This window comes from Brienomyrus brachyistius, chromosome 4 (genome assembly GCF_023856365.1).
Source record: "Brienomyrus brachyistius isolate T26 chromosome 4, BBRACH_0.4, whole genome shotgun sequence".
In the NCBI taxonomy this organism is placed as follows: Eukaryota; Metazoa; Chordata; class Actinopteri; order Osteoglossiformes; family Mormyridae; genus Brienomyrus; species Brienomyrus brachyistius.
This window is the reverse complement of record NC_064536.1, coordinates 7,292,684-7,317,742: the sequence shown is the minus strand read 5'-3', so window position 1 is coordinate 7,317,742 and position 25,059 is coordinate 7,292,684. Positions and strand designations below refer to the sequence as shown.

General features: G+C 44.9%; 1 protein-coding gene across 1 annotated transcript; it reads left to right on the top strand.

The window, feature by feature from the left end:
• The first annotated feature begins 580 nt into the window (after positions 1-580).
• Positions 581-24,958, top strand: LOC125740717 (cadherin-20-like). The gene is made up of 12 exons (XM_049012251.1): positions 581-943; positions 13,233-13,438; positions 14,528-14,822; positions 16,448-16,567; positions 17,264-17,431; positions 18,048-18,235; positions 19,012-19,265; positions 20,448-20,584; positions 21,900-22,018; positions 22,112-22,229; positions 23,740-23,994; positions 24,071-24,958. The coding sequence occupies exons 2-12, from the start codon at positions 13,247-13,249 to the stop codon at positions 24,508-24,510; spliced, it is 2,286 nt and encodes a 761-aa protein (XP_048868208.1). The 5' UTR covers positions 581-943; positions 13,233-13,246; the 3' UTR covers positions 24,511-24,958.
• Positions 24,959-25,059: the final 101 nt, after the last annotated feature.

Below are 25,059 nucleotides of genomic sequence, written 5' to 3'. Positions count from 1 at the left end.
GGTGCTTGATTCCTGCATTTGAGGAAGAGCTTTCAAAGCTCAGCTCTAGTGCTTAAGTGTCTCCCCTTGGATGGCAAACGCTCTGAACTGAATTACTAAGTACCTGCAGACTCAATACATTTATAACAAGACTGACTTTGCAGATAAAAAAGTTAGCAGATCTAAAAAGTCACTCTTCAAGTCTCATAAGTTAGACCTTAACCTTCAAAGCTCTGTGTAGACTTTCGTATAGTATCCACTTAATTCTTCTCCTGTGTTTTTTGTGATACGATAATCCATTCTCCTTAACAACTCTTCTTAGATCACAGAGAGCCTATTACTGCTGAGATGAATTTGTAATTCTTAATATCACACCACATAACTGTCTACTACAGTCTGCTACGCAGGGCGTCTCTGATCGTCACGCGTCTCGGCCATGGAGATATGGATCTTAAGGTCAGGTACCGAGGGACTAAGCCTGGCCATCCTGTACCATACTGGCCTCCCTCTGACCTGACATCTGTTACTCACTCGGGGGAAGACTCGCGGTCTGGAGAGTCTCCAGCTCCCGGGACAGTGGACACAGTACTCTTCAGCTATGCGTGAAGGGTGGAGGAGCACGAAGAAAGAGAGAGGGAGGAGAGATGGAAAGAGAGAGGGAGAGGTGGAAGTTTTGGGAAGCTAACACCTTTATGAGATAGTGTAGGGGCTTGAGACCAAACCAGACCCTTTTCCAGAGATTTGGGGGTAGGGGTTAGATCAGGCAAGCGGTGTGGCTGCAGGTAGCAGACGGAAATTTTGACACGTCACTCCTGTGATCTTGTCGGACTCGCTGGGATTTCTTCTATATACGCTCACCGGCGAGTAAACAGCGTGCCTGTGTGTGGATGCAGAGGGCGAGAACATGACTGCGGAGAACTTCTGAGGGTTCTACACGCTCAACGACTGACCAGAGTCACTGCAGGTAGGCTACGTTATGCTCTTTGCCATGAGCATTGTGTTTAGATTTTATATGTGTGTGTGTGTGTGGGGGGGGGGTCAGGGTTTCAAAGATTCTGTGTCATTACTGTGGGAAGAATGAGCTTAATTATACCCCAACATAGACACCATGACTCAATGGGATAAATGGCTCTGGAAGAAATGAAGACATCACAGCGAAATTTTCAGTGTCACTCATTTCTTGATTTATGGATGTGTAAAATGTATATTTTTTTGCAAACTGCAGCCTGGTTCTTCTCTGTTTCCCATTAATGAAGGGCTTCTTCCTTGCTTTATGGGTCTTCAGTCCTGTTTCTAGGAGCCGGACATAGCTAGCAGTGCTCTTCTCAAACACAAACATGCTTTGACATTTGCAAAGTACAGGTACATTGGAATGCTTTTCTCCACTGACCCCGTCTTGCTCTCCCTAACTCAGCACTGGGTCAGCTTATATACATTGTTCCTAGAGGGGGAGGATGGTTAGGGGCTTTGCCATGGACCCTCAGACAGGTGTCTGCTCTGCCAAGGCTGAGACTCAAACTGGCAATCTTCTGACCACAGGCACAGAGACTCACCCTGCTGAGCCCCTCAGTGTCCATTCCCATTCTGTTTGAAGGTCACTTGAGGTCATCCTCCGATTCACGAGGTATTAATAAGTTGTCTGTCATCTCAGGCATTAGAAAGTTGCTTCTGCCCTCTACCTGGCTGGTTTTTGGTCATTCCAGTCTCTCCTGCTTCACTTTGTTCTTGTGTCCTGCTGTCTTAGACACTTTGAGCCAGGAAGAAGCCTGCCTCGCAGTGTAGCCTTCTGCCGGCAGAACCAGGGTTAAACCAAGAATCTCAAATATCAAGTTTTCTCTTAATTTTTTCCAGAGTACGTCATAGTTTGGATTTAGTTCTCTCCAGATATCACATTAAGTCGTGTTTTCCATCCGTTGTAATTCTTTGCTTATTAAATAAAAGTGCTTTTGGAAATTCTAGATGGAGAAACTGTGGTGAGAGTAGAACCCTGCGCTTGAAACGATGATGTCTGATTGATCTCCTAAACCTCCTCTATGAGCCAGGCAGGAACTGAGATGGCTTGACATATTCGCACCGCTGTGTTTAGCTTACGATGGTCTTTTTCATAGGAGAATCTTCTCTGCATGTGCAACACCACTTGTGATTGCAAAGCAATCTCAGACTCAGTGCCTGCTTTAGGACGTGATGTAAACAGTTTGTGAACTTTTCAGGTGGGCTGTATGTGTCAGTAGGTCGGTCTTCTGTGCCCGTGATTGGAAACCTGCCAGTTCAAAGCCCGTTCTCAGCAGGACAGCATCATCTCCGATGGACCCTTGAGCAACGTCCTGAAGCAGGTAACCGAGTGTCGGATTGCTCTGCAAACACAAATGGTATTGTGTATACAGAGAAGATTCTCCTACGAAGATGTCTTGGCATCCAGTTACGCAAACGTGTCTGTTCACATAGAAGAGTGAAGTTAATATTTTCACTTTAAACCTTGTCAGCAGAGACCATCCGGCAGACGGCATGCTGTACGGTGCTGCTTATCCTCTTTGTCGATAAGAAACGCAGAGGTATCCATGTTTTTGGTCCTTTTGAAGATAATGATGTAGTTTATATTCATCAAGCTGGCAGTGTGGCCTGTACATCCGCTTTTAATATGACTCTGCTGAGCTACAGGTACAGTAAGTTTGTGAAGAAGCGTAAAAATATTGTAATGAGACTCTTGAGAAGCTGCGCCAAAGTGACACAAAGTGAAATAAACTTGCTAGATCTCCACCCCCACGAAAGACGGTGCCCTGGGTGGCCAACTGTGTTGCCTGCCGGGTCTTAAGTCCTGCTTTTGTTCTGGAAAGACCGGCTGACTCCCCAAATTTATGAATGAGCCCCGAAAATGCTCCACCAGTACAGACACCAACATGTTCACATCCTTTTCTCGCTGGTGGTAGATGATGTACCCTCAGCCTCTGAGTTGATGAAATATTCCTTTTCACTGCAGCTGCCAGCCCAAATATGGTGTATCAATGCAGTGCCCGCGTTCCGTGTTTATCTGGTGTCAAAACAGCTCGTTACAGTTTGCTGTTATTGCGTATAGCAAGGTCTTCCACCCAAGCAGATGATCCTTGGTTTTCCAGACAGTTCTCTCTGTCGTCCTTTCTTAGCTTTATATTACTCTCTGTTGCTTTGTCAGAGTTATCTTCAAGCATAGACCCAATACCAAACACAGAAACAAGCATCAAATTCGGACCATAGATTGTATGAACTGGAATTTAAGCTGCACTGGATAAACAGCACTGCTATCCTGCGCTTTTCAGGCAGGCCTGCACTGGCCGCCTGCCATAATGGGTATTTTCCTGATAGGCCGATTAGTATGTGGGCTGGCAAAACTAATGGGGTACCCTCCATTGTGGGGGGGGGGGATCCCTGCCCTGTTCTGCGAAATGTATCGTGGGAAACCTCTGGTATAGGGGGTCTTCAGAGTCCGGGGCTGATTTTTAATCACAATCCAGCCCTGATTACAGGAAGATGGAAGGATGGATGGACTGTCCTTATCTAGAGCAACATAATAGCACTGCATTGCACAAGTGGGAGTTGTACGGTCATCCCCCGACAGAACAGCTGTGGATAAAGTACAAATGCATTTGGTGTGACCGCAAACATGGGTAGAGCACAGAGCGCGGCATGGTACACCGCTGAGCCCAGCAGCGCTTCTGACAGGCGTCTGTCACGGCTTTAATAAACGACCGCCGCCTGGGGCTAAGCTGCAAGCCAAGTGGCAGCTGGAGTCTCCCATCGCTGCAGGAACTGGTAAGCAGCTACAGGATGATGCTGACGGGAGTTAACAGATACAGGGTAATGGGTTTTAACAACTACAGGCTAATGCTAACCAGAGTTAACAACTACAGGCTAATGCTAATGTGTTTTAACAGCTACAGGCTAATGATAATGGGAGTTGACAACTACATGCTAATGTGCTAATGTGTTTTAACAGCTACAGGCTAATGATAATGGGTTTTAACAGCAACAGGCTAATGCTGACGGGGGTCCCTGGCCTGGCTCGATTTAATAGATAATAGAAGTGGAAAAAGAAACCAGTTCTGTAGTTTCACCACCCCAAATAATTTATTGTCTAAGCAAAACTTATGAACACACAAATCTAAGAATCATAATTCTTCACGGAGATGACCTCCGGTTCCTGTGACTCCTGTGACCGGGATAATCGGTGCACGATGGGTGAACCACACTGTATACTATATATAGAATATCTGTGTTGAAAAACACAAACAAACAAAAACAAAAAAAGATGGCAGCAGCAGATTTAAAGCCAGCATGGGGTGATGGCCATCTGCTCTGCTTGTGAGGTAGAAAACAGCCTACATCACACCCCCCCCCCAACCCGCCACCCCCACTGAGTGCTGCGATTGATGCGGATATTAATAATTCCTCTTTGATTATGAACTCTTTCTCCTAATTTCCTTTTATCAGTCGTATTTGCGGGCTATTTTAGTTTAGCTACATGACAGCGCGCTTCACTGCGCTGCCCATTTGGCATTGTCAGCTCGGGGTTGGTGGCTGTGTATTCGTGTCCTACTCTGGACAGACTGCTTCCAAACAGAGGTTATGTTCCGCAAAAGGGTTCGACTCTCTGGCTCTTGAAATTCTGACAGCGCGCGCAGAGCGTGTCCTTCTAAGACGTCCTCTGCTTTGTAGCTCCTGAAATCATTTACCAATCTCTACACTTGTCAAGAAGCATTTGAATTTAAAGAAAAAAGAACAGACACCCCCCCCCCCCCCCCAGAAGCATAGTTCCGGAAAAGACAGACAGTTTTAGAGGCAAGAAATCTGAAAAATAAAATTCAATCAATATCTTATTCCAATTTCTTTGCCAGCTGGGTGACAACCCAGAATTCCCAGACAATTCCCAGAAGCCCTCAACAGGTCAACTGCATAACTCTGGCAAGCTTCCGGTTAACACCTGGGATCTGTTTAACTCTGGGTGGGTGTGGATTTTTGGGATGGCCTTTCAATCAGCCAAAAATCCACACCCACACTGGCCCTCCATGGAAGAGGTCCCCCTCCCCTGATTTAACTAGTCACATCGAAAATCAGAACCATAGATGTCATTATTGACCAAGCATACAGGGAATTTGTCTTAATGGGTGTCACCCAGTGCTTCTGGTATTTATATTGCATGAAACGATATTTTAAGGACCGTTTTTCATCCCAATCAATGGAAAGTCAGCTATTTAAAAAAAAAAAAACCAGTGAGGCTGACGGCAGACCTGAAGGTGAAGGTGCACAATCGTTATTTACGTCCGAGTTTGCCGCAAGGTTCTGAAAGTCGCACGCTACGCACCTTGCTTAAGAACAGGCTGTCGCAGATTCTGAGATTGTTGGTTTTCCTAAGAAAAGACTCACATAAAACAATTTCAGCACAATTTTAAAGTACTGTATGTACTCGTGAAATTTTGCACATTCTTTTAACACTGGACTCCCGCCCTACAGTCAGAAGCAGCATGAGATGGAAACAATAAAGGGTGAATGGAATCAATTGTGAATATGCAAAGTAAACTCCGGTGATGCTAGTGTCACAGATATAAAGTGTGCAGTCTCTGTGTATAAGTTGTGTTCGGCGAACCCATAGCCAAGGTGTAATGTTACTATGTGAGAGACTCAAGGATTTCAGTGACCATGAGTTTCCGCTGCAAGGTCAGCCAAGAAACGAATACCAAGCCCCCCTGCCCATACTGCCCCTGCTGGGATTCAGTCCGCTGGGCCTAACACCACAGGAAGCAGGTGATTGCAGAGATGCTGATGGGATGGACGACTCGGGAACAAGGCGTGGGTGCATGAGCGGGACGCTAATGGGGATTAGCGACGGCGGGAAAAACAGAAAACTTCCGACAGCGTTATAGAAACAAGGTTTCAAACACAGAAATGTGCTTCCAGTAGACAGTACTGAACCCTGAGCATACAGGGGAGAGTTCTATGTTTACTTGTGCTGTGGGACAACAAAAATTTCTCCCTGGGTTCAATGCAGTTAAATTTATGCTGTCCTATATAGGCCTACTGAATCCTATAAGTGAGTGTGTGATGTGATCAGTTTGTAAACTTTTTAGGGGGTTGGGTGAATGTTCATTCAAATCCCATGATCAACAGGGTAGCCAAATCTCCGACGGGCTCTTGAGCGAGACCCTTAACCCCTCCCAGTGGTGCTGGATGAATCGCTGACCTTGTGTTTACTTATGTTTAATGTTAGGCCTGGGTTTGGGTTAAGGTTGTCATTGTTGGGATTAGGGATTTGCCCATAGAAATGAATGGACATCTACAAAGATCTGAATATGAACGTGTGTGTGTGTGTGTGTGTGTCTTAAAAAAAGAAAAGCAAGATGGTGAATGGTGAACAACATGTGGACTCCCGCCCTATACAATGTATCAGTTTCTCTGTAAACGGCAAATAAAACCAGTTTAAATTCCTAGGAGGCCGTAGAATAGCTGGGAATATGAGGATATGGCTGACAGGTATCTCACATTATCTCACAGACCTGAAACTGCATGGATCTCTGGGTGGAAGCCACCAGTCTGTGTGAGGTTCTCATTTTAAGTTGTGAGAGATTAGGGGACCTCAGATTCAGAACGTGCGATATCCCCCCGCCTACCCCCACGCCATGATCCATGTGTCACCCCCTGAAATGGCCCTCCATGCTGGTCCCCCCAGTCCCTGCTGCCGCATACTGTCCCTGCTTCTACAGGGTCTTTCTCATTTCATAAATATCAGCTCCTCGACGGCCACCGGTCTCTCCATTAAATCTCTTCTTCGCCAATGTTATTTTTTTTTCAGTAAGCTCTCCTCACCTGGTGATTCCTGTGTACGGAAAGAACTAATGAAAAAACAGCTTATCTGCGGGGGCTCGACTTTGGAGGATTAGATTTCCGTGCCCCTGAGACACAGTGAGCGTCGGACCATTAAGGTGTGATTGGAATTCAGTCGGACACGGGAACATGAGCGGATGAGCGAATGCAGAGGATTGTCAGCTTCATCAAGCCGCTCTGAGCTGCATGTAATCTGCTTCCCAACCGCCAAGGACCACTTCCACAAAATGGTTTTTGTTTAAGCTCACAGTCAATTTTCGCGCTGCAGCTGTTAAAGCTACAGTTAAAGAGTTAAACTTAGAGTTACCCTCATTCCCATTTTTATTGACTGGTTTTATAGTAGCTACTTTTAGTGGAAACATTTTACTTAGCACCATTACCCGTGTGCTTGTGTGTATGCCTGTATATGTGTGTGTGCATGTGTGTTCGTGTGTGTGTGTGTGTGTGTGTGTGTGTGTGTGTTTGTATGTATAGGGATTCAGAAAGGGTCCCTGACCACAAGCTAAATGCGGGTATCAATATTTAGCTGCGTGGTTGGGTTTGCAATGAAGTCAGCTGCTCACGAACATTTTTACAAAGTAGTGAGTCAAGTTATAGAGTTGGTAGGTCCTGGGGGGTGCTTTGTGTGTGTATGTGTGTGTGTGTGTGTGTGTGTGTGTGTGTGGGGAGAGGGGGGGTTATCCCTCCTGGGATTTGTAGTCATGTCCATTCAAGCAAGCATTTCTTGGCTACTGCATCTTGCCTCTACCCAAGGCGGGGCCACAAGGTCACGACTACAATCCGAAAGCCAAAAACACGAGGGACATTTCAGCACAGGGCAGACATCCATGTAGATGGACTGGTTACAGATGTAGCCACTTGAATTTCCCCCTGTTTTCATGATGAGGCCTTGGCTGGTCCCTGCTAGGTCCTGGGTGGGACCTTGACTTTAATGAAATTCCCCATGACGATGTAATGAAAAAGGGGGCCGACATGATCCGCCCCTTAACTCTCTGCGTGTAAAGTACTTGCAATGATTTACCCATCCACCAGGGAGAGCAGTGATTATGAAAGCTGACGTGACTTACCTGAAATCAGGTATTGTAACTCCACTGCAAAAAATGAAAATCTAAGCAAGTAGAATTTTCTTATATTTAGAGAAAGTTCCAATTTCATCAATAAATTGACTGCACTGCAATGAATGGTCTGTGAAATTTAAGAAGTTGTTTCTGTTGTGAGGCAAAGATGGCCTAAAACCAGCAAAAAAATATAAATATACTTGGTAAGATTTTCTAAAATAAGACAATATGCCTAAATGCAAGAAAATTAATCTTATTCATAAGATGTGTTTTTAGTCAGTTTATTGATGAAATTAGAATGTTTTATTTTACTTTTTGGAGATGAGGCGGACCTAAGATGTGTACAATACAGTAATTACAGGCCTAAACAAAGTAATAAGACTGATATTGTCGAGCAATGAGGCAAAGTGGTATACGAAAATGAAACTTATCATATTGTATTTTTCAGTACTTTTTAAAATACAATAATCTCTCAGTGTATTTTTTATTTCTGCCTTTCTTTTAGATTCAATAGCACATATTACTCTTCTGCCTCATTTGTGACCATTTATCTGAATACATCGTGTGCTGGGAAATTAAGACAATCCATTAAAACTTTATATTTTTGTTATCAATTTTCCCATAATGTTGATGTGTATAACAGAATGTGGTGATGAGGATTATTGTTTTTAATGGTTATATGAGCATCATGCAGCATTTTGATGATAATGGTGCATTTTAAGTGCCTATATTGCACTGCATAGTACAGTATTCAGTAGTGGCAGAAACTTCCCACTCTACCCACTTTCAAAGTAATCTGACATGCCTTGACATTTTACAGTTTTTCTGAATTGCTAAAACCCATTTCCTAAAAATCTCCTCTCCTTTAATCAAAGCACTAGCAAGAAACCCTAAAATTCAAGCTAAACTCACAAAACCTTTCGCTCGTCTTGCAAAATCAAACAATCTTCTCACAACTACAGTATATTATCTTTGCTCAAAAGCAGACACTGTTTTCTGATCATGCATCAAGCCAGTCTGTTAAATACACACTACTGAACAGTCGTTACACACTACAGCAAAAAATTGAAAACACTGCCAGTCAAAACTGTTGTTGGCATGTAAATTAGATACTGCAAATTAGACGAAAAATAAATATTTATATACTGTACAGTTATGACTGATAACTAATATGTAACAATTGCCATATTCAATACTCCAAAAAAGTTACTGTAAAGGACAAAGAAAAAAATAAACAAATGAGAGGCATATTACAGTAAAATGTTGTGCCAAGCCTGAGTCACGGAAGAATATTCATTCTGCCTCCTCACTTTAGGGCTGGGTCAAGCGATGCTATCCCTTCTTGGGCGATGCAGAAAGGATCCTCTGTGTGACCCATTCATACCTTGACGTCAAAATTCAACTCCTATTCACCTATGGCACCTGCGCTCTCATGCGGTACCTATTCTATGCTCTAGTCACTCTCTGGTTTCTTCAAATGTTCAGAAATGTGTGTGAACAGTTTTGAGTCATTGTGTTTAAATGACTACTGTGTGCTGGCTGCGCTTAACCTCTGCGGCCTGTGTTTTCTATTTTGCATCAAAGTTCATCATAGCACAATATGTGTTTTGATGAATGAGAATAAGTTTCGAGTTTTGCAAAAAGGGTGACTGAGATCAGCAAATTGTGTCTAGCTCGGTGAGCACGGTTTAAAGTTTCGCCAAACAAGTGACTGATTCAGTAAATGACTTTTGGCAATCGGCAGTTTTGTTCCCAAAATGATTTTTAATATTTCAACAATTCAGAAAAACTGCAAAATATTTCACTTATCTAAAAAACATTTATCCCAAAGTGCTACAAATGCTTTTATTCAGCACAAACTCAGCACCGATAATCTGAGATCATTTAGAATGTGATTTTTTTTTTTTTTGTTAAAATCTACTTTAAACATGTACATTTCAAAAACCTATTTTCAGTGGTGCTGACAAATTGTAAAAAAAAAAAATCACATTATAAGCATTTCTAGCCAAGACTTTTGAGCTCTGAAGCTTATAGACATACAGTAGGCGCTGGCTACACAAAGGTGAATGAGATATTAAAAAATTTGTATGTGGTTTGATTGCTAAAGTGTTACAACTTTGAAGTGACTTTGGAGTCACCACACCTTTGCATACTGTCAATGGCCCATCAGTCTGGAATGTCTGTCACTGCTCCTCACACTAATCAGTTTGGGAAGACAGTGTGAATTTTGCAGTTTTTTTCAATTGCTAAGACAGATACTGCAACACTGAAGTTGCTTTCTCAAAACTCTCCATACAGTCACCACAACATTAGCTTATGTGGGCTAAACTGTTAAGCATTTCTCTTTGCATTCATACAAAATGCAATCAATGACTAAACGCTTCAAAAGTTGTGTATTCCTGTCTGACTCACAACATTACATTTTCAGAGGCCATTTTGCACATGCCTACATACTGACCCTAAAACTGCTAATAAGACCGTCAGAACTGAAATACGTCAATTTGCTAAATTACTATCAAGACACTTTCTAACATAGATTGTAAAAGCACATAATATAAACAAATTATTTCAACTGACACAAGATCAAACAATGGATGCTGGATGCCAAGATATTTCTCTAGAGCAATGCCAAGGATGGATCATGCATGTGTAGAGATGCTACCCTAGATACTAACCTACCTTAGCGATTGAAAAAAACTGTAAGAAAAGAGACAATACTTATTTGTACAGTTTATAAAATGCATTAACGGATGAAACGTTGATGAATAAAATGTGCAATCACATTATCCATCCATCCATCCATCCATCCATCCATCTTCCAAACCGCTTATCCTATTGGGTCTTGGGGGGTCCGGAGCCTATCCTGGAAGCAATGGGCACGAGGCAGGGAACAACCCAGGATGGGGGGCCAGCCCATCGCAGGGCTCACTCACACACCATTCACTCTCACATGCATTCCTACGGGCAATTTAGCAAGTCCAATTAGCCTCAGCATGTTTTTGGACTGTGGGGGGAAACCGGAGTGCAATCACGTTATATTACTGGAACAATACAAAACAATAGATGAATATTAGAACAACAATTGTCACTCCTGATCAGGATGCCAAGCTTCAAAGCAGTTCCTGTCTGGTTGAAGGCAGAGATAGAAAGCACATGCTTTGCACGTCCGAGGGGTATTTGTATGTACTGTATAATATCATAGCGCTGGATTAGTATGTACTGGCATGATCGCTAGCCAAGTACCCAGCCCCGTTTGTCTCTGGTGTTGTAAAAACTTCGGCTGTGTCTTCAGTTTACCTTAAATCTAACAAGTTATCCGGCAAAGCAACAGATACCCCCCGATCTCAACCCTATTGAAAATTTGTGGGTCATGCGTAAAAGCCGGGTCCATGCCAGGAAACCAGCTAGTTTAAATGAACTAGAAATTCTGCAAAGAAGAGTGGTCAAATATTCAGCCACAATTATACCAGAAGCTTGCTGATGGCTAGCAAAAGATTCTGGCTGATACCTGTTGTATGTAAACTCGTGACCACAACTAAAATGTGTTTTTGTAAAGAAAGCGCCATCTCATGGTAACACCCTGCAAGTGAATAAATGGGCGGGTTTAGGCGTCATATGGCCGATGGAAAGAGCAGCTCAGTTTGCACTGATGTATAGACTGATGTATTCAGAAACTTCAGGGCGGAGCCTGCAGGGTGATAATCCAGGTCGAGCAAAATATGGCTTTTCGAGGGAAAATATCAGCTGATGAATACGATCCAGGTGGACAGACAGTGTTCAAAGTCAACAAAAGAAGGGAAGTAGGCAAACAGTGTTACATGTACAAGCAAGACAAGACCAGAAAGTCACATCCAACATGCATATTAATCAGCTTTAAAGTCTTTGTCTAAACACTTGTCTTTCCAGATTCTTGATAGGATCACAAGAGGATAACCTCCATGGCTCCAGTGCCCCCTATTGGCTGGAGGAGTTTATAACAACAAAATGAATACCTGTAGCAATGCCGGAAAAAAAAAAAAATCTGATAATAATTTATAAAAATCTGTTGCCAGAGAAGGTCACTGACAGTGATCTAATGACAGTAATGATAATTCTCTCTAAATCCTTTTCAGTCTTCAGCTGAATCGCCACTTACTCTCATCAAAATTTGAATTTAAATGTCACACAACTGCATTCTAAGAACTGTTTTTCATCCGAATCAATGGAACGTCAGCTGTCGAAGGAAAGAGTGAAGCTGACAGCGGGTCTAAAAGTGCAAGACCGTTATTTACGTCAGAGTTCACCGCGGAGTTACGAGAGTCACAGAGTCACTTAGATGCAGGTTATTAGAAATTGTGAGATTGCTGGTTTTCCTAAGAAAAGAGAGAATGCTATTAGTATGACAGCGTTCTTTTTAAAATGCGTGGATGTTCTGAACAAATGCATATGGAATAAGATGCTGTACTCCGCTCTCTTTCTGCTCACACTGAAGCAGAAAATCTATGGGCTGAATACGATCCATCGCAATGTCTCACATCTACATGTGAAATACCCAGGAAATGCCCAAAGGTCAGCAGTTAGCCCCCCTAGTGTCCTCAGTGTGGTCTTTCCTGGGCGAGTGGAGCCGTTCTCCATGGTCCCTCAGGACTGAAGCATGGGCAGACCAAAGCAGGTATGTGGTATGATGTTCTGGAAGGTTCCACACTTTCAAAGCTAGTGCTTATATGCATTGTTACATTATTCAAAGCATCACAGGGGTTCTGCACTTTAAACGGCTACCTAATGACTTCAGGTTATCCGTGCGGGAAGCCGGTGGACCTTGGACCTGCAGGGGTTTTTGTTTTTTATTCACGAGTTTCTGGATCTTTCTCTCCTCCATCTTCTTTCTTTCCCTTTTCCCAGTTTCATGCATTTTTTTTTTTTTATAAACAATGTAATTATGCATATTAATGTCACACACTCCCTTGAAGTGCCTTGGTGTGTTGTGAAAGGTGCTATATAAAATATAGTGAATTGATTTGAGTGACTCCCCAGGACTCTAAATTATGGAAAGCGATTCCCAGTCAATGTGAAATTTACAATGGTTCCCCCCCCCCCCTTGTTTCAGTACCCCCCCCTCGAAAAGTCTGTGCACAGCACTGATAAATCTTAATGGGGAGTCCCCTGACACAGGCAGTAATGAAGTGTGATATCACTGCTATCATTGCCCTGAGTTAGGTATGTATTAGTGTTTTGTTCTAGATTGTGATTACATATGACAACGTGACAGGAAGTACCGCAGAGTAGTATACCTTGGCTCCAGTAGGATGCTAGGTCTGTCTGAAAACGTGTTATCCTGAAGTGACCCATTGTTCCTGCCCGAAGACGTCCGCCCGGCGATGGGGGTCGCCAGCAGCCCGCCTCTCAGAATGGACCTCTGCTGGTGGAGCATAGTGGCTCTGGTCCAGCTCCTCCCCATCCAAGGGCTGGAGAAGGCTGAGCAGCTGCGGAGGGTCAGGAGGCGTTGGGTCTGGAACCAGTTCTACGTGCTGGAGGAGTACACTGGACCTCAGCCGCTCTATGTGGGCAAGGTAGGAGGCCTCAGAATAATCCATATTCAACAGGCACCCATGGAGAGTGCAGGGCCAAGAGGCATGACAGCCAACAGGCATTAATAAAGCATTCCCAAGGATGAAAAGGCTGAACATGATGCTGGGAGCCAAAGGTGAACATTTGGAAGAGCACAATTCTCACCACACAGCAGGTTGAGAGAGATGGAAGTAAACAAATCTCTTTGCTCTGTCTCCAAAGCTTTTGCAGACAGCTTGCTTTGGAGGGGGTGGGGGGGGGGAGGAGGGGGGGCACTGAAACTGCACTGTAAAATTTACGGTTACTGGGTCTGAAAATCAGTCCTGTCATGATGTCTTAAGGTTACGGCAAGGGTAAGGATTAGCATCAGGGTTAGCATTAGGATTATGGTTAGCATTAGCATTAGGGTTAGCAGGATTATGGTTAGCATTAGCATTAGGGTTAGCAGGATTATGGTTAGCATTAGGGTTAGCATTAGCGTTAGCATTAGAGTTAGCAGGATTATGGTTAGCATTAGCATTAGGGTTAGCAGGATTATGGTTCGCATTAGGGTTAGCATTAGCGTTAGCATTAGAGTTAGCAGGATTATGGTTAGCATTAGCATTAGGGTTAGCAGGATTATGGTTAGCGTTAGCATTAGGGTTAGCAGGATTATGGTTCGCATTAGGGTTAGCATTAGCGTTAGCATTAGAGTTAGCAGGATTATGGTTAGCATTAGCATTAGGGTTAGCAGGATTATGGTTAGCATTAGCATTAGGGTTAGCAGGATTATGGTTAGCATTAGGGTTAGCATTAGCGTTAGCATTAGAGTTAGCATAAGCATTAGGGTTAGCATTACAGCTAACTCGTACTATTGCAGTATTAAGATTAGTGCTGGTCCTCTTCTTTCACATCGCGCAGAATCATATGAACTTGTTCTAACTCACGGCACAGATACAGGCTCCTGGGCCCCAGCTTCAGTGAAAAGTAACTGCGGTAAAGCATCTTCTCCATCAGCTACATACAGCATAATGTCACTCCAGAGCACAAGTGTTACCTCTTTAAATGTTAAGTAGTACAAGATATTGTGATGCCCCCCCCAACCCGGTCAGCTGCACTCGGACCTGGACTCAGGCGATGGCTCCGTCGAGTACATGGTGTCCGGTGAGGGAGCGGGAACCGTGTTCACCGTGGACGCCAGCACAGGAGACCTACATGCCCTGCATAAGCTGGACCGCGAGACCAAGGCCCAGTATGTGCTGCGGGCCCGGGCTCTGCACCGGCACACGGGGCTCCCGCTGGAACCAGACTCCCAGTTCACCATACGCATCCAGGACGTCAATGACAATGAGCCAAAGTTTCTGGATGGACCCTATCAGGCCACCGTACCCGAGATGTCCGCCCTAGGTAAGCTTACAAACAACAGGCTATGGCTAATAGCACTGTCAATGTGACAGTACATAAATTAGCATGTAATTTAGCATGTGGTGCGGTGGTTAGCACTGTTGCCTCACACCTCTGGGACCCGGGTTCGAGTCTCCGCCTGGGTCACATGTGTGTGGAGTTTGCATGTTCTCCCCATGTCGTCGTGGGGTTTCCTCCGGGTACTCCGGTTTCCCCCCACAGTCCAAAGACATGCTGAGGCTGATTGGACTAGCTAAATTGCCCGTAGGTGTGCATGTGTGAGTGAATGGTGTGTGAGTGTGCCCTGTGATGGGCTGGCCCCCCATCCTGGGTCATTCCCTGCCTCGTGCCCATTGCTTCCGGGATAGGCTCCGGACCCCCCGCGACGCAGTAGGATAAGCGGTTTGGAAAATGGATGGATGGATGGATGGATGGATGATAATAATCATTTATGAATTTTGAAATCAACGCGTTTTTTTACAACATCCTTTCAATATGCTAAGTAATAAAGTAATGTACATATAATTTACAGCAGATCAGTTATCTCTGTTCTCCTGTATTTTTAGCCATGTATATAGAGTGCGTATGATGTGTATATAGCCATGTATATAGAGTGCGTATGATGTGTATATAGCCATGTATATGGGGTTTCGTATGTCACACAATCTTAAACAAGCCACAGTATTCAGCTGTTCATCTTCCCCTTTGTCATTTGTGTGTCGCATATATACGCACATATACATGCCAGTGTCTCTCAGACATTCCCAGTCGATCGGGACAATCAGCCATCGTGCTGCCACATCAACTAGCGTGCTTCACTGTGCATCGCCAAGTCGCTAGCTAAATTCCTTATTACGCAGAGGTTGCGTTAGGACAGTGGTTAGCGAATCGCTGACGGCAAGCCAGTAAGCCCACTGGCACTGTATGCATCACAATCCGAATCAGAATCTTTTATTCGCCAAATACAGAGGCGTGCAGGGGATTTCTTTTGGTGTAGGTGGTGTCATGACTTAAGGAAATGAAAACAAAATCTAAATGTAAAAATACTAATTAGAATAAAGCAAAAAAAAAACTGGTATTTTTCAAAAGAAATATATATAGCAAAAAGTCATTTAAAAAAAAAAGTACAATGATGAGACAAATGTGGACAAATAAAGAAATAAATGAATAAAATGTAATGTACAAAGAGCTTGGGCATAGTGCAAGCAAGTCTCGTGCAGTGGGTGGTGAGACTATGAGATTTGCTTTGTTTTGATTCTGTTTTGCACAAGCAGCGCCGTGTTGAGGACGATAATTAACATCCATCCCCTGGTCGACAATATTTACCATCAACAATACCCCCAGTAACTCTCACAGTAAATATAGTTAGAGGCCACCGATGTGCGCCATATGTTTATAAGTTTTACAAGAATTGATTCCCTACTATGTTTTAATGTTGTGTTATATATGCGTATGTAATACTGCTTATATTCATGCATGTATGTCTGACTTCGCTTTAGCTGACTAAGCTGTTATACACAACCGTGCTCGACTACACCACCTACAGGCCTTTCACCTGCTGTCACCGTTAGTGAGGGTATCGGAGACCCCTGCGTAACGCTGTCAGCGTTTGTCCCCGGACTCCTCAGGCACGTCGGTGATCCGGGTGACGGCGACAGACGCCGACGACCCAGCATACGGGAGCAGTGCCATGGTGGCCTACAGCCTTCTGGAGGGGGAGCCCTATTTCATTGTGGAGGCCAGGACAGGTGGGACTGAGCCCCGCATCCTTCCATTAGCCCCTCCCCCCGCCCCCCCCCCCCCAACAGGAGAAAACATGCCCAGGGGAATAATGCTGTAGGCAGTGCAGTTGTTTGGGGCTCTGAGGCCAGGGATCTGTGCTGACGATCAGAAGGTTGCTGGTTCAAATCCCATGAATGTGAGGAGTGACCCTACTCTGTGGGGCCCTTGAACAGGGCCCTAAACCTGCAATTGCTTCATCTTGGGTATGATGTTAAACTACATCCAGCCCTGCAAGCAGGTCCTCCAACTTTTTGAGGGGTTGGTTGTAGGATTGGCTCTCCAACCGCCAGAATTTTTTTTTCACATTATTCCATTCCACTTAAACTAGTGTGGTGCTGAGGTATCACCCGCCACACGGCGGCACTTGGGTTCTCATCCCTGAGGTGCTTCATCATGTGGTGGGTGATATAATGCATTGTATTAGCGCACAATCCTTACCTAGCGCAATTATGGCCTCTGAATGATTCCCAAAGCAGATCCTGCCCCCTAGTGGCAGCCAGTAGCATTAGTGTTAAATGCAGCCCTGGATTTCATGCTGAAAAGGCATTTCCTTTCATTATAAATATGCTCCAAAGCTCCTGTAGTGGATGGATCTGAAACATCGTAACAGTCACAGACCGTCCTGTAACAAAAGAAACTGTCACCACCAACCTTCTTCCCAGGCATCCTCCGGGTGTCCCGTCCCGACATGGACAGGGAGCAGCAGGCGCTCTACCACCTCGTTGTCCAGGCCAAGGACATGGCCGGCCAGCAGGGGGGGCTAGCGAGCACCACAACCGTCACCGTCACCCTGTCCGACGTCAATGACAGCCCACCCAGGTTCTCCCAAGGTCAGCTGCCATGACGTGTTTTTCATTATTTGCATTTTTGGCACTAAGTTAACAACTTACTTTTTAGATTAAAATATGATTACAACACATCTGATGTATACTTAAGAGGGGGTATTAAATATTGATTGACTATTGTTTTAAATGAGAAATTGATGATAATATTTGTGATTTCGCCTTTTACGGTGAACATTCGTTCAGATGAATATTTTTCTCTCAACCTGGTTCTGTGGTTTTGGGGAGGCTTGCATTAAGGTGGAACTTTATTGATCGGTCTGGGGGAAATTTCTTGGTCCAACAAAAGGACAAAATAGTAAAAAGACAGTAAATACGTAAATGAAAATCAGTAATAAAACAAGCATTAAAGTGATAAATTAAAAAATAAATCATTAAACTGCAAAACAATGTACTATTGTTAACTATGCTATATGACGATTTATCCCATATCACCGTAATTATTATATATATTTAGTAATTATAGTAATATAGTGCAAAATATCTGTTTTTCTTTGTAAATTCTGTCACGTAAAACCGCAGCTCTTGCTTAACTCACTCTGTGAGCACTCGTTCTCCCTGACACACACTCCATCTCATTGTGTCATGCCCCTCACCATAATAGACCTTTACCAGCTCAGTGTACCTGAGCTGGCTGCCGAAGGCGCCGTTGTGGGTTACATCCGGGCTGACGACCCAGACGAGGGGGTCAACGCCGATATGGTGTACCGCATCATTGGAGGAGATGGAGAGGACACATTCGCCATCAGCACAGACCCCACCAACCGGTTTGGCATCGTCACCGTGAAGAAGGTACAGATCGCTGTGGGGGGGGGAGAGTGTAGCACAGCGGGTTAGGGATCAGCACCTGCATCCGGAAGGCTGTGGGTTCAAATCCGGTGGCTGGCAGAGTAGTCTAATCACCGACGAGCCCTTGAGCAAGATCTAAGGACGATTTATTGCAGCTGACTGATGCAGACCACATCAGCAACTTAATCACCCGTTTGAAACCAACCAATCAGCTCAAAGCTACAGTTTCCATGCAGGAATACACAACATAACTACAAGCCGAGGCAGTGTTAGGGGGGCTTTAGCCCTGCCCCCACCCCCAAATAAATGTACACTAATTAGTGTTAATTCATCAGACACCCCCCCCCCCAGTAATATCTTACCCGCTCTTTTTTATATAAATTTGTAGCCTACGAGTACATTGCAGGCATAGACGACCACATGCTAGACAGACTCACGCCTAACAGATGCCAGCTGCTTTCATTTTCTTCCGCAAAAACAAGTTTCACTTCATTCTGAAAGCTTTGGCTGTGTCATGTGATCATGCCGAACTGCCCACTACCCACGGGGGAGTCGCCAATGACACAAAGGTGATGCAGACACTAATTGTGATCGAATCCATCCCTGTAGGGGGACTGTCCTGCCCGCATGTGGAATGAACCGCTTAAAATCTCACTTCAGATGCATGTTGTTGTGACTAGACCTTCAGAGATATTTCCCCTGATAGATTAAATCCGAAGTTGCGCTTCCCTTCACATTCGCCCATTTGTATGCTTTCTTCTGTCTTCGTGGTGCCGCAGGGTCTGGACTTCGAGGTCAGGCAGAGCTACACCCTGAGGGTGGAGGCAGCGAACACGCAGCCGGACCCCCGTTTCCTCGGGCTGGGCCCCTTCAGCCACGCCACCAGCGTGAGGGTCAGCGTGGAGGATGTGGACGAGGCGCCCCGGTTCTGGGCTCCCTTCTATTACCTCGAGGTCCCAGAGGACGTGGAGCCCGGCACAGTACTGGAGACCTTCTCCGCCATGGACCCTGATATGGCCAACGACTCCATCAGGTGGGAAACAACGTCCGACGTACGGACAACTCGTACTTACGAACGAACTGCCATAAAACCTATTATATAAAAAATTCCAGTTAAATGTAATGGTTCATGATAACGAAGGCACGCACAACATTAGTGACACTCGTGAACACATTGTGCGGCTTCAGCGGTTTGTCGGCTCGAAGTACAATACAGTATATAGTTAGTTTAATTTATATTACTATATAGGTTAATAATTATTATTATATACTGTATTATTATTATTCCGACTTGCATACAAATTCGGCTTAAAGAGGAACGGATCTCGTCGCAACCAGGGGACTGCCTGTAATCTAAATTTGCGATTACAACATGATAGTGAATATAAGTAACCATGTGATTCGCTAGATGTAAAACAAATTGTTTCTCATACAGGCATATTCAGTTAATTGATTAATACTTACTGGGCGCGTTAAACCCAGTTTTGACATCGTTTCGACTTCGAATACATCCTTCATAATATTGGCTCATTGTACTTCATCAATATAACCACTAGGTGGAGGTATTGTGCAGCTTGTGTGCTGTTTCCACCTATATCACCATATCGTGAAGCTCTTGTCAGTAAAAATTCTGACTATTATGTACGGATAGTATGGGCAAATCTGTACAATACACCTCTAATTTACTGACTGCGGGGATTTATCCACCAACTACAGAGTATAATGAGACTTGATTTTAAAGCAATAATCAGATTGTAACAGCAATGAAGCCATTTTAACTATAAGAAGAGAAAGAATTACTCGTAAAAATGTCACAAAATATATATAAAGTGTTGCGCTGCATGTTCAAACAGAGTCTACCAGGCAAACTATGGCTATACTGAAAACGTGGTGCACTAGACTAGCTTAGAGAACTAGGCAATGTGAGAGTTACAGCACTTCGAGATGTTTGTGGATTTATGGATGCATGCATGCATGCATGTATGCATGATTCTCCATTATCTGAGCTCTCAGTGTGTGTAGCCTCTGAAAGATACGGGTTTCATGGCACTGGGTCCTCTCTGGGTCACCTACCTCTCAGTGTAGTGGATCTTAGTGGCCGACAAACCTGGGCTTCCCCACAAATGCGTGGTTTCTGTGGTGCCAGATACCGCCACTGACCTCTCCCAATGGTCTTGCTTCGACATCTGAGACCTCGCCCCCCTCTGACCATCAGGTACTCCATCGAGAGGCTGAGCGACCCAGAGAGGTTCTTCTACATCGACAGCTTTTCAGGCTCCCTGGTCACCGAGCGTCCCCTGGACCGAGAGCAGTACGTCTGGCACAACATCACCGTGCTGGCCATGGAGATGAGTGAGTCTGGAGCTTCTACAGCTCCCAGTTTTGCATTTAGCTTTTACTCTTATATTATTTTTTAATTTTCAGGTGAAATCCAGTTTAATTTCAGTTAGTTTTGAGTCTAGTCTTATTCGTTTTTATTTACGAAGATCTATTTCTATTGAGTTTTATATTTTGTGTTTCAATTTAAGTTTCAGTAGTAATAATAATAGTAATAATGTTTCATTTATATAGCGCCTTTCCATAGCCCAAGGTACAGTTAGAAAATGTGCAATTAGAAATGTGTGCTAATGTACTCAAAATGGGCAAAGCCTGTTCCTGGTTTTTCCATGGTGATTAAACATAAACAAATCATTACTTTAGCTAAATAGTACTGAAAATGATAACACAAAGTATCTGTCATTTATTTTTGTTTGTTAGTTGGAAGCAATACTTATAATTGTCATTTAGTTGTTTTTAAATTTTCATTTCACATTTTATTTTGTCTTACAAAAATGTTTGTTTTGGTTTTGTTAACAATAATAACTCCCTGTCACAGAATAACGCACCAGTGGGGCATTCAGTTTTAGGACCCCTGTCACCCCCAGTACATGGTATTTCACTGGGGCTCACGTGTATTAGGTTGGGCTGCAGTTATTTGGGCCAGAGCAAACATCAGCTTTGGAACTATGTTCAACTCAGTAGTATAACACAATCCGGTCCTCGGGGACCCACAGTCGGTCCATGTTTTTGCTCCCCCTGAGTTTCCTACCAGACAGTCCGCATTGTTTTTGGGAGCTGGGAGGCAGCAAACCGTGGACCGTCTGTGGATCCCCGAGGACCGGATTGTGAAATACATACAATACAGTATACTGATAGCTTTACTCTGGGAGATGTTGCTAATCATTACTCTGTTGCTCCATACTTCTGTAATGTATCACTATGCCAGCCTCGAAGCTTTAATAGTGAAACTAAACCAAGAGCGCTGTGAATAGAGGATAAGATTCAGGCCTTGGGAAGTGTTGAAGTCAGCAGAGGGAACAAATTTCTGTGTTAATGAGAAAAAGTATTTTAACCAAGGCATGAAGATACCATTTACATTAATTTGTAATTTGAACCAGCGGTTAGCCAATCGTAGACACAGCGTCGTAACCTCATGAGCCCCACACCTCCCTCTAGAGGACATAACATACGGAACAATGACTCTGTAACTCTACCAAGCAATGACATTTCCCAGTTATCCAGCACTTAACCACATATGTTTTGCATTACCTTAGCAGTATAATATATGTCATGATATTGTTTATAAAATCAGCGCCTGTGTTGGCCGGTCACGGCCCTCGCCTCACAGATAACCCCTCACAGATGGGCAGCGTGTCCGTCGCTATCAAAGTTCTTAACGTGAACGACAATCCACCTCGGCTGGAGCAGTGTGACGTGTTCGTGTGTGACAATGCGAAGAGGGGCCAGGTACCTCATCGCCTTGAAGGAAACAGTTAATTGAGTGCCTTACACACTCTACACTAGTCATTACACTCTGCGTCTGCTCTCTGCGCCCCTCAGCTGATATACACGGTAAGAGCCATCGATGAGGACGACCCCCACGGAGCACAGCCGCTCTTCTACAGCCTAGAGGCTGAGGATACCAACAATTCCTACTTCTTTCTGAGAGATAACCAAGGTGACCGTTCCCCCCCCCCTGCACTGGCAGATGGGCCCTGTTTGACTCTGGTCAGAGGAATATGTGCTGGCTTTGCCGTTGATTCTTTGATTATTATTATTGGATGATGATGGTGATGATGATGGTAGCGATGGTGATTGTGGTGATGGTGATGAAATGATGATGGATGATGATGAATGATGATGGTGGTGATAATGACAATGATGATTGTGATGCTGATGATGCTGAGGACGATGATGATGGCGGTGGTGGTGAAAATGATACTGATGATGATGATGATGGCGGTGACGATGATGGTGGTGGTGATGATGATGATTTGGAAGTTGGAGGAGCCCTAAGATCTGATGTTGTGGTCAGTGAGGGAGAATGACTGGCCTGTAGATAACTTCCAAATTACCTCCAAGTGAAAAACCATCTCCATCCTCTCAAGCATTTTCACATAGTTTACTAAGGCATTTGTATGCACACTGAAACAAGGCAAAATGTACGAGACGTAGCTATTAGCCTATACTGGGCATGCACACTTCAACACTTTGTTTTTCTGCAAATATGCAGTGGTCATCCGTGTAACACGCTGCTTATCTGCATACGGGACCAGCAACAGGGAAAGTGCCATTGAACGCTGCTCCCTCATATCCACCATGTTGGAATAATGTTTACTTCCATGTAGGGTGACCAGGTGATCATTCAACCAATGAGAGGATGTACCTAGTGGGATCAAATCAGGGATGGGCCATGTGATGAGTGGGGACCAATCGGGGCGCTTTTAGAGTCTGCGTTTTCAAGAGTCATCGCTTTCGCTCATCCACACTGCAGATCTAAAATGGAGTTTTTAAAAGTATAGGCTGTTAGAGTGTTGATAGAAGTCTCCATTTTTGGGGGCTGAAAACTCTGAGGTAGTCTGGACACGAGTTGAAAATGGAGACTAATGTCTATGTTTCTAAAAAAAAAGAAAAAATAGCAGCGTGGATGTAGCCTCACACTAGCAGAGCGACCAGTGGTGGAGCTAAAATCACCTGCCTGCTCGGACAGGCCTGGGGAGGGGGGCCCTTGTAGGGGATTCCTGAGAAGCGTCACCCCTAGCAGTCGCACCGTTCACCCCCATGCTAACTCTGCCTCTATGCGGGAGCTAATGTCACTCTGGCTAAAGTGCTAGCTACCATATCGGCGGCCAGCAAAACAGATAGCCAAGTCTACTTAAAGCAGCCTGTGTGTTTGTTGAGCTCTCTTAAAATGTTGCATTTGAAATCACCTACCACTTTTCTGCGGGGCTGTGGGGTGACATTGCTTTCTGATTTCTTAAGTATCTTGACGGCACCTGCTGCAAAGAACGTCAGACTGCAGCACAAATAATGTAGTCGCTTGACATTACTATGTATGAAACCAACCAGATATTTAGTAATGGAAGGCGCCGGAATGCTGTCCTGGATCATTCCGCCCCTCTTTAGCCCCTGATGATGATGATAGTTGAAGATGGTGAAAAGTAGCTGATGAATACGTTTCTCCAAAGACAACACAGCTGGGGTCCTGGTCCTGAGAGAAGGATTTTCTGTGAAGGATCAGACCACCTACCACCTCACCATCCTCATCCGCGACGGGGCGTCGCCAACCCAGACGGGCACCAGCACGCTGACCGTGCGCGTGTGCCGGTGCGACCCAGGCGGAGACGTGCTGAGCTGCACGGCCGAACCCCAGCCGCTGCACTCCGGAGGACTGAGCCGGGGCGCCCTGCTCGCAGTCCTGGCCTGCACGCTCCTCTCGCTGGGTAACCGCTTTCCGATGTCCGCCGCTCCGGGCTTGCACAGGATCTTCTCCCCCTAACCGCGCCTCCTCTCCTGCAGCCGCCGCCCTGCTGATCGTGTCGCTGAGGAGCCGAGGGAGGAGGTACTACCCCCGGGACGAGGAGCTGACCGCCCACGAGAACATCGTGCACTACGACGACGAGGGCGGCGGCGAAGTAGACACCATAGCCTTTGACCTCGCGACCATGTGGATCATCAAAGACGGCCGCGGCGAGAATAAGGGCCGCCGTGGCTTCCTGCGTGACTCTCTCTGTGCTAAGCTGCAGGAGGCCAACAGCGACCCATGGCTCCCGCCGTATGATTCCCTGCAGACCTTCACTTACGAAGGGGAGGACTCCAGAGCTGGGTCCCTGAGTCCACTGGTGGCCAGCCCCTCCAACACATCGCAGGACTACAGCTACCTACGGGAATGGGGGCCGCAATTCGAAAAGCTGGCCTTAATATATGGAGTGTTGGGAAGGAAAGATCCGTCGTGGTAGCGCCCCCCCCCCCCCCTTGTGGCACCAGACAGCCGGACACGACGTAGAACTGGTGCAGGCACATTAGAAGACCTCCACCTGTGTATCAGCCTGGCTGGATGAAGGCTGATATCTAGCTGCTGATTTTGCCACGGCAAAGCTGCAGTTGTGGTGTTTTTGTGGCTAGGTGACCCACTTCCAACTAAGAAGACACCAAACGATGTCAAAAATCAGATCTGATGGATGCATGATGGATGGATGGATGGATGGATGGATGTATGAGACCATGCTGCTAGAATCTTTTTAGAAATGTCCCTATTATCCAACTACAACAATCCATTGTCACGGTGACGCTCTGCCATGGCGAATTTCACATCACTGTACGTGTCACGACCGATGACCAACATTTTGACAGGTGCTAATCGGAGACAGCGAGCATTGGATGTCCAAATAAAAAGCTTGGAATGTAGTCCGTCGACCTGCCTGGTGGTATATTTCAAGCAAGAAATATGACGAACATGAAAAGAATGTAAAATGAAAGTTGACTTCGATGTCCAAGACATCAAATGA

What these genes read in the sequence shown, in the direction of transcription:
- LOC125740717 (XM_049012251.1), top strand. Translation starts at nt 13,247, where the DNA reads ATGGGGGTCGCCAGCAGCCCGCCTCTCAGAATGGACCTCTGCTGGTGG. An exon ending in ATGGCCAACGACTCCATCAG is followed by an intron (nt 19,266 to 20,447) that starts GTGGGAAACAAC and finishes TCTGACCATCAG; the next exon opens with GTACTCCATCGAGAGGCTGA. An exon ending in CTGCACGCTCCTCTCGCTGG is followed by an intron (nt 23,995 to 24,070) that starts GTAACCGCTTTC and finishes CCTCTCCTGCAG; the next exon opens with CCGCCGCCCTGCTGATCGTG.